We start from the raw sequence: 10114 nt of genomic DNA on the forward strand, positions 1-10114 counted from the left end.
TTCTGCAGGCAGGGACAAAAGAGGTTCATCTTTTCTCTCCTCCTTTTGAAACTAAAGATGGGTAAGGTTGGAAACACGGCTTTTCCCCAAGAAAACAAGGCTTTCCGTGGGCATAAAAAGTGCAAAACTGCTGCTGCACCGAAACCAGGGGGCTGCGCTCCGGTTTCCTTCCCACCAACACCGGTTATGCAAATTGCACGGCGAGGCAGACGCGCACCACGACTGTTTCCTCACCCAGAAGCGAGCTGCAGGAAGTCCATGGGCTGCATTCACTTCTGCTGTCGTCTCAGGCAGCTCTCACGGATGGGGTCACCTCCCACCCTCTGATCCAACCCCCAAAATCCCCTTTTTCCTTAATCCAGCCGCGATTTGGAGTCGGGTCGCTTGGGATTCTGCTGCTTTCAGAACAAAGCACTGAAGATTCAGCCATGGGAGACCCGGAGCCAAGCGGTAGGTGATGGCATCAGAACCTTCTATCGTCTTCATAAGTATTTTGGGGGGCAGGAGATGACACGAGAGTCGCCTTGCAGCTCTGGGTGCCAATTCGACCCACTGGGCTTTCCATCAAGATCCGAGTCGACCTGATTTCATTGAATTCTCATTGAATTCCACTGAATTTTTCTTGAATTTCACTGAACTCTCTTTGAATTCCCACTGAATTTTGTTGACTTTTCATTGAATTTCTCTGACCTCTCATCAAATTCTCATTGGATTCTCATTGAATTTCATTGACTTTTTCTTGAATTTCACTGAACTCTCATTGAATTCTCACTGAATTTTGTTGATTTTTCACTGAATTCCTCTGACCTCTCATCAAATCCTCATTGAATTCCCATTTAATTTCGTTGAATTTTTTCTTGAATTTCACTGAACTCTCTTGAATTCTCATCGAATTCTCACTGAATTCTCATCGAATTTCACTGAGTTCTCCCTGAATTTTCTCCGACATGACATTATTTGACGCACTGGGACTGGACGTTGCCTTGGCTAAAGGGAAATGGAGCAGACCACCTCATTCCTGGGAGGCAGGAGGCGCAGTGTTCCCTGTGTCACACTTTGCACGCTGTCTGTTGGGTCCCTGTGACCCAAAATTGTGACAAAGCCCAGATTAATATCTGTTAGGCCGTCACCTGTAGAACAGAATCAACATGACTGAATATCACCCTTCTCACGGCATTTGCAAGCAAAACTCCTGTTGGGTCCCTCTCTGCTTTTTTTGAGGCACTTTTCCGCCCTGGAGAAATGACACCTGCAATTAATTTGCAGGCATTAGGCTGCTTGCTGCCCTTTCTGAGCCCAATTGCGTGCTAATTAGCAGCATTCTGCCTTAATTGTTGCGGTAGGATCGTTATCTTGCCGTCAGATCACGACGCAGGATGATTGCTTATAAAATTCATCATGACCCTATGATGCTAAGGCCACCAAGGAGCCGTGGCTGGGACCTCTAGAAGCAATCCCACACCCGGATCAATTAGCAATCACATCCATTTTGCTAATTACCCTCCCCACTTACGGATTAATCGATTATCTCTGATTTAAGCTGCGTTTTTTCAGGTTTCTTAGTGAAACATTGAAGATCTGACCAGGAATCCCATCCTTTGCCTTTGGGCTGCCCCCTCTGTACCAGCAGATTTCCTCCCTCCAAACACAACCTCGTACGTCAGGGTTGGTTTTCGGCCATTCTCCAAAACGATGGAAGTTTTGTGTGTGAATTATTTCCCTCATCCCTATAATTCTTGGCCAAGGAGAGTCTTTGGTTCCTCCCTCTGTCGCCAACAGAGAAGCATTTGCAGCTCACACGCTTTTATTTTAACGCTGTAGGCGGAAATTCTCATCTCACCCCCTCGACACGTCTCGTTAATCCCCTCGTTAATGCACGCTGCCGTTTACAACTGACTTTGCTATTATTTCCTGCCCACTGGGAGCTGTTAATTAGCAGTGCTGACCTCCTCAGTGATGGACTGATTTATAAATTCATTTTTTCACCATTACCCCCCCACCCCCATTGAAGTGGGCAGAGAATACAAGAAATCGAGCTGATGGGAAGTGTTGGTTCTACAGCAGCATTGGTGAGGAACTGGGATGATTCTGAGCTGGGCAGGGAGATGCTGAGCAAGGCACAATTAGGCACAGTCATAACGGCGCAGCCTGGCTACAGGGGGAGGATCTCACCCAGAAGCAGTGCTGACAATTTGGGCTTTCAGAGGTTTTTCTCTTGGCCTGGCTTTTTTAACCAAAAAAGTTTGCAAGACGTGGATTTTCTACATCTGCTGATGCGCAGAACCAGCTTTGCCCTGGTGGAAAAAACTTCAGATATCGCGTTGCAAACTGCAAAAGTGAGTGCAGAGAAGAGGAAGGCACTGCCAGGAAATCTCACAGCAGAGCTGTGATACCAAAATCCGCCGGCGGCGCTGAACTGAGGGCTGGGGGCAGTTGTCTCATGGCCCGGCTGAAAGGGAAGTGATGCTTCTGCTGAGCTGCAGAACAAGGGCTGCTAAAAATATTGTGATGTTCTCATAGGACGTTGCAGCTTCCTTCGGGCCCCGTGTTGGGACGGGTGAGATTTCTGCCCTCGGTTGAGTGATAGAGAGAATGAGAAGAAATTAAACCAAAATCACCTTGGAATTGAGAACGTGGAGTGGATTGGGTTGGAAAGGACCAAGCTGAAGGTGAAATGAAAGGCATCACCCCCTTTTCCAACACCCCCTGCCGTGCAAACTGATTTAATTTGCTGCCCTCACATCTGCAGCCCAACCATCACTGACCTCAAGGCTGGGAGACCTCAAAGCCAACCTGAGGGATCCCACGATTCCATGGGGATGGGTTGGTGGTCAGGCTCGGTGGCCTTTCCAACCTTTATGACCCCGTGGTTCTAAAATCCTGCCCCAAAATGGGTTTCGTGGTTGGACTTGAGGTCATTTCCAACCTTAATGGTTCTGTGATTTGCTAATTCAGTGGGCGGGGATGGGTTGATGGTGGGGCTGATGATCTCACAGGTTTCTTCCGACCTTGATGATTCTGTAATTCTATTTAAGGTCAGGGTTAAGCGGGAACGATGCTGACGGATCAGTGGTAGGACTTGATCTTGGAGGTCATTTCCAACCCTAACGATTCCATGATTCTGAAATCCCACCCCAAAATGTGCCGATGGTTGGACTCAATGTTCTTTGAGGTCTTTTCCGACCTCGGTGACTCCGTAATCCTGTGATTTTATGATGCCATGGGTGGGCATGGTGAGGGTGGCTCAGTGGTCGGACTTAACGATCTTTGAGGTCTCCTCCAACATTAACGACTCTGTGATTTCAAAACCCCTCTCAACATCCAATCCCAAGATAAAACCCCCAAATTCAGTGCCCAGATCCAATCCTAGAACAGGTTTGATGGCTGGACTTACAATCTCAGAGGCCTATTCCAACCTTAATGCTTCTGTGAGTGGACACAGTGGTGCTGGGCAGACCTGACATCCTTGGAAGTCTAGGAAAAAAAGTCACAATTCTAAGAAAAACTCGTTTAAATGAGAACAACACAGTGATTTGTATTCTCAGTTTCATTAATTTCTTGAGCCACCTTTCTGCTTCGAGAGCAGCCTGCAGGCTGATTGGGCAGACCCCGCTTCCTTATCGCGACGCGCCTTCGTTTCGCTTTCTCTGCCTTCCTGCTTGCACCATTTTGCTTCGGGTTAAACGAAGGATTTGATGGGGAGGCTGAGGTCGTTGTTTCTCTGGCTGTCCAAGAGCTGCTTTCAAATTGTTCCACGCTCCCCATCGCCAGCACTGCTGGGTTGAGTCACTCCTTCCTGTTGTACAATCTCCCACTGCTGGTAAACAAGAGAAATTAAAGACATCTGCTCAAGCGGGCAAAGAAAGACGTGAGGCTTCCAATTAAACTATTAAGTTCAGATTTATGTCTTGGAATACGAACAATTGGTGTTTATATTCAAAAGAAGAACAAGGAGAATTTTGATAGACCTCCACCCCAGCCGAGCAGGAGGTGGGGATGTTGATTCACCAATGAGGTTCTGGGTGCAGTTTATGGCTGCGTTTTGTGGCCAAAAATGAGCATCTTCGCCCCGTTTTGCACTCCCGTTTGTTTTGGGGTGAAAACACATAAAGAAAGGAAGCTGAAATGCGGGCGATTTGCTCAGCAATGCAGAGGCTCGTTTGGGAGCGTTCCCACGTGCAAACTGGAGGATGCTGAACTCAAAAAGGGAAGGATTGTCACTGATCTGGCGTTAGAAAATATCTGACGAGTTAAGAGGCGCTTTTGCAGGGTTCAGGATCGTCTCGCTTGGCGTTTTTGTTCCCTCAGAGGACAGAGTTGTGTGCGAGGCTGCAACATAAGCTGCAATTAATTAATGGTGCTCAATTTCGGGGCAAGAAAGCAAGGAAACAGGCGCATTGTTTGGCCAATGCGACAACAAAAGAAGTGCTGCCAGGGTGCCCAAATCACTGGGAGCAGCACCAGCAGAAATTTAGCGCCTTGTTTCAGGGAAACGTCGTCTCCTCTGCACGACCAAATTCAACACGTGGACTCCACAAAAGAAAGAAGGAACTCAGGAACGAAACGTCTGACAAAGAGGGCGGTGGGGCACAGGAGAATATTCCCATGGCCCCCCCCCTGCCCCCCCGTGTGTTCCTACCCACGAGAATGGCAAACCTCAGATTTGCAGCTGTTGGATCTCCAGTGCCAAAAGGCGTTGACGGTCCCTCGCTGCTGACACGGAAAAACTTTGCTTTTTTTTTGCTTTTTCTGACTTTTCCAAGCACCATCGGGGTGACATTTGTGACATTCGCTGCTGCAAACGCAACGACCAGTGAAGCAACTTCAGGTTGAGGTCAACCACATCCTGCTTCCTGGGATGTTGAAAGGACAAAGAAGAGTGAAGCTTGCTTTTGTTTGTTTTTCACCACCGCTGCCCGTTTCTATATTTTAAAGTGTTTTTTCTTTTGTTGTTTTCTGGTTTTTTAGGGTTTTTTTTTTTTTTTTACCCTTTTCTACAGCAGCTCTCAGCCCACGCAGAGTTTTACTTCTGCCCTCAGTGACACACACGTGGCCAATGAGCAGCGTTAATTACCACGTGTGGTCACCTCCGCCCTGCTCTGTGCACGGCCTCAGGCAGAGCTTACAGCTTACAAATGTCTATGGGAGGAACCCACTGCCCCCCACGGAGCCCGTTTTCCATTTCATGTGCCCCCCAGAACTGCCCCCATGGGGGCAGTAATGCAGATCTTCACCAGAAATCGGATTGAGGAACCTCCTTGCACACATGATGCATGAGGAAGAGGTGAATTCTGCACTTCAGAAGCTGACTGTTGGGCTACCAATACTTCTGCTGATCGGTCCCATGCATGAAGTTCTGTTTTGCTTTCTGTGTGTGCAGAGCAGGTTGTGGTACCCCATGAGCTCCTCCATCAGGTCTCCTGGTGCATTGCCAGCCCTGAACAAAGGGCAGAGAATTGTGGGATTGCAGTATCATGGAATGAGTTGGGTTGGAAAGGTCCTGGAAGACTGTAGGACCATGGAATGAGTTGGGTTGGAAGGGTCCTGAATGATCATAGGACCACAGAATGAGTTGGGTTGGAAGGGTCCTGAATGATCATAGGACCATGGAATGAGTTGGGTTGGAAGGGTCCTGAATGATCATAGGACCACGGAATGAGTTGGGTTGGAAGGGTCCTGAATGATCATAGGACCACAGAATGAGTTGGGTTGGAAAGGTCCTGGAAGATCATAGAATGGGCTGAATTGAAAGGGACCTTGAAAATCACAGAAACAGAGAATGGTTGGGTTGGATGTGGGTTGGAAGGAGTCTTGAAGATCATAGATCCAGAGAATCACAGCACTGTTGGGTTGGAAGGGTCCTTCAAGATGACAAAGCTTTGTTGAACCTCATTGGTCCGCTTTCTGCTCCTGTCTGGGATGGATCCCTTCCCTCCTTTGTGCCAGTTGTGCGGCCACCTGGGGGGCACCACTCGTGTCCCACTTCCACCGGGACGCAGAGCTGTTGACCCCATTGGTGGTGTTATGGGGTCTTCACCCCATAGCCGCCGTCACAAAGCTTTCTGCACAGTTTTCACAACTGTCGGGTCTGCTTGGAAGCCATAAAGCAGCACAGATGTCTCCTGTTGATATCCACACACTCATTTTCCATCATCCAAGGAAAGCTGGGAAATTTCTCATCCAGTGTTTTCTTTCGAATCCCATTTCATGCTGGGCATCACCTGGTTGCACCTCACCAGGACATCACAATTTGTCACATCCCCATGGCAGAGTGGAGCTCAACCGCGTTCCTCTGCACCTCCAGAAACCATTCCATAGACCTCAAGGAGCTCTTGGCTTTCTGTGAAGTGATTTCTTCTCCATTCCCAGGTCTCGACCTTCAAGAAAGGGCACCTGAAAACAAGAAGCGCTACAGTGAGATATTCCGCAGCCTGGATGCCATCGAGATCTCGATCGGAAACGCGTACGTAGAGAAAGAGGGGCAGAACCCAACTTTTGGGTCACTGAAGCCTTCATCCGTGGCAGGGACGGATGGTTTCAGTGATCTTTCCCAACCTCTATGATTTATTTCATTGCTTTTTGCTCGACAGGACAGTGGATTTGTTCATTGGTGACGCCGATGGCAGTGGGGATGCAGAGCTGCCCATGGAAAGGGAGATCGTTGAGGTAGGCAAAGGATGAGGATTGTTTTAGAGAAGAAATTATCATTATCATTATTATTATTATTATTATTATTATTAGCCACAGTGGCGTTGTTTTGTCACCCAAAGTCTTCTGGGAGACGATCAGAAAAACAGAATAGCCGTGGCTCTGAAGTGAGCAGACAGAAAATAATGGTAACCCAATTTGTTGGTAGAGGAGAGGTGGTGGCAGAGCAGGTAACGCTGAGTGGAAACAATTTGGTGTGTGTAGAACATGGCACAATTCGGTGTGTTCGATTTGGAGAACATGGCACATTCTGTTCAATGCCCTGTTTGGGTCCTGTTGACCCAAAATTCCATCCTTAAGCAACAGAAGTCCTTTAAAATAGAACTTCGTTGTTTTTCTGCCCCTTTTGGGCCGTGTGGGACTCGTGTGGTGCGGGCGGTGAGCCTCGTTTTGTGCTCTTCTGTGTGAATAAAGGGGCAGGAAAATTAATTTTGTATCTAACAGCCGCCGTTCTCACGAGATTACATTATCCCCAGAGATAAACTTCATTAAAAAGAATTGAATATCTTGTGATTCCAACCTTAATCTCCCTCTGTTCATGAAGCGCTTCCTCAGGGTTTCGTGGTAGACTTTTACATCATGCTGCATTGCCCCCATCAAACATCAGCCTCTTATTCTTCCAACCCCACCAGCCCCACCAGCCAGGTTGCCCGATTCAGTGAAATGAAATCTCCGACTGAATTCTTATCAAAATCCCCCCAAACTTTGCCTTTTCCTTCACCATTTCCTCTCTGTTTTCTTGTCTTTTTTTTTTCCCCCCCCACAGCCAAGTGAAGATCTCCCCAAAAGCAAAAGCAGTCCAGAGAGACAAACACAAGGAGACCTGACAGGTAAAGTCATGAATTAAAACCCAAAAGGTGACATCAGGACGCCCCATCCATCAGTCAACAGTTTTGAGCTCAGTGGTCCTGCTGCTGCAGCAGAGCTTCCCCTTATTATTATTCATTAATGCCTCATTAATGTCCCTCTCTTGAGGTTCTGAGGCACTGAGAAGTGAATTCTGAAAGGTTTGGGGTAGAACTGGGGGCATCCCCTTCTGTTGCCCATTGGGACGATTCTCAGTGGTTGCTGTTGGCACCATAAAGCGTGACGTTAAATTGGTTTTTTTCTTCCTGTGAAGTTTCTGCACAGAAAAGAAGAAAAAAAAAAAGGTTTTCTAAGCGGATTCCTCACAGATTTCAGCTCTGAATGTGTTCAGATCCGTTTCCCCTTGGGTTCTGCCAAGGGATGCGAGTCCTTCCTGCGTCTCCATCCACCTTCACCCAACAGTGGGCAAGGCCTTTCCCTTCTGGTTTCCAAATTAAACCAACATATTGATTAGGAGGGGTGGCAGAGGAGTATATGTGCCTAAATTGCCTGGAGCAATGCTGGGATCGCCACCAAATGGACCACAGTGATTACTGAGGGAAAACCCCTTCCTTTATTTCATATTACTGCTGTTATCTGAGAATTACGCAGCACCAAACCTCCAGACTCCCTTTCTCCCACCCTTGGGGAACCTCAGTGCGCTGAGCGTAGCCACACCGCACCTATGCTGGATCTTTTTGCAGTGGAAGAGGCGGATGAAATGCTGATAAAATGCCAAGGCGGCGTCGATGCGGCCCTGGCGTACGCCAAAATGTGGTGTAAATACGTCAAGGAGCTCCTCAGCTGGATCGAGAAACGCCTGAATTACGGTGAGTGGGGCTGCACAGCCCGCATGCTGTTCATTTTTATATGCACACTTCATGGCTTTTTCATAAATCACAGCCAAGGGCGCTGCGTTGCAAGCAAAGGCAGAGCGATGGGAAACTTATTTTTGTTTTGCTAAGGCAAAGAGGGGGAATTATTTCCTTCCCAAAATGATCCCAACGAGCAACGCGTTGGCACTCACGTTTCAGCTGGCTTCCAATCCCCTCTGCCCTCTTACAGAGACAGAGTTTGCCAAAGGGGTCATGAAGATAGCGGAGTCGGGACGGAACGCCATCATCCACCAGGTAGAATCCTTGGGGTTTCCCTGCGAGGAAGCCGTGTTGCTGCTGTAAATCCACGCGCAGATAACGGAAGCTCCCAAATTTAGGGGAGCTGAGGGGATGATCCGCTGTTTGACACCCTGTTTTTTGTTGTTGTTTCTGCAGTCCAATATGCCTCTTCGGGCGCTCTACATGATGGTCTTGGAGCACGATATCAAGATTGGAAATGCAGCCAGTGAGACGGTGGGGTTGCTCCAACAGAAGGAATTCTACCAGGTGCCGTATTTGTGGACGACCATGGGAGGATTCTCGAGTCTGGGGTATTGGAGTGACCGAACCGAGGGGATTTATCCTCATTTGGGTTAATGGGAAGAGAAGGGAATAGAAAGAAGGGAAAAGGAAACATCTTCCAGTGGCTGGGTTCTAATCTTGTGCCCCCAGCTGTCTGGTGCATTTGGCCATCTCCCAGGAAATGGATTTGATGATCTTAGGGGGTCTTTTCTGACCTACAAGATTCCAAATGTTCCACCCTAACCGTGACTCCTCTGCAGCCTCTGTCGGCCAAGAAGAACGAGATCGAGAAGTGGAGGAAAGAGTTCAAAGATCAGTGGATAAAGGAGCAGAAGAGGATGGTAAGGGGCTGAAAGATGGGTGTGATCCTCTGACCGCTCAAAACTGGGGAAAAAGAAAGATAAAAATCTGAATAATGCAACATGCATCCTGCTAAGAACTCCATTAGGGCACCTAAACTGTGGGAGGAGAAGAAGAGAGCATTGGAGACGGGTGCTTTCCCCCAGGCATCGCTCCTAAATCTCCCTTTGTCTGTTCAAGAACGAATCCCTGTCCTTGCTGCGCAAATCCCGCCTGCAGTACATCCAGCGGTGCGAGGAGCTGGAGAAAGCCAAGCACCTGAGTGCAAAGGCAGAGGATGGGTGCCAGAACTCGGCCGTCATCAGCCCCAGCAGCGCCACCAAGCAGCTGGAGAAGCGACGGCGCTCCTGCGAGGAGGCGCAAGCCAAGGTGACGCGTGAGGATGGAGCACCTCTGCTATGGGGGGAGAGGTGGAGGGAGGTGGGGGTGCGTAGATGGGGAGGAGAAGGCTCCAGGGAGACCTCCTGGTGGCCTTCCAGAGCCTGGGGGGATCTAATAAACAGGAAGAAGGGAGAACTCACATGGGCAGAGTGATAGAGCCCTTCCAACCCAACCATTCTATTGTTCTGTGATCTTTAAGGACCCTTCCAACCCAACCATTCTATTGTTCTGTGATCCATAAGGACCCTTCCAACCCAACCATTCTATTGTTCTGTGATCTTTAAGGACCCTTCCAACCCAACCATTCTATTGTTCTGTGATCTATAAGGACCCTTCCAACCCAACCACTCTATGACTCCATGGTTCTATGATCCATAAGGACCCTTCCAACCCAACCCCAAACCATTCTATTGTTCTATGAT

General features: G+C 48.4%; 1 protein-coding gene across 1 annotated transcript in view; it reads left to right on the top strand.

The window, feature by feature from the left end:
- Nucleotides 1-210: 210 nt before the first annotated feature.
- The window catches only part of LOC122193511 (GEM interacting protein), an 18661-nt gene continuing 8757 nt past the window's right edge, over nt 211-10114 (top strand). The window contains exons 1-9 of the mRNA XM_042894321.1: nt 211-450; nt 6370-6463; nt 6591-6666; nt 7475-7538; nt 8259-8384; nt 8620-8684; nt 8826-8936; nt 9212-9292; nt 9492-9680. Of these exons, the coding sequence (XP_042750255.1) occupies nt 429-450; nt 6370-6463; nt 6591-6666; nt 7475-7538; nt 8259-8384; nt 8620-8684; nt 8826-8936; nt 9212-9292; nt 9492-9680 (828 nt within the window). The 5' untranslated portion in view covers nt 211-428. The remainder of the gene's footprint in view (nt 451-6369; nt 6464-6590; nt 6667-7474; nt 7539-8258; nt 8385-8619; nt 8685-8825; nt 8937-9211; nt 9293-9491; nt 9681-10114) is intronic.

Source organism: Lagopus leucura, unplaced genomic scaffold (genome assembly GCF_019238085.1).
Source record: "Lagopus leucura isolate 7727_CA_CO unplaced genomic scaffold, USGS_WTPT01 223-1_obj-0_obj, whole genome shotgun sequence".
In the NCBI taxonomy this organism is placed as follows: Eukaryota; Metazoa; Chordata; class Aves; order Galliformes; family Phasianidae; genus Lagopus; species Lagopus leucura.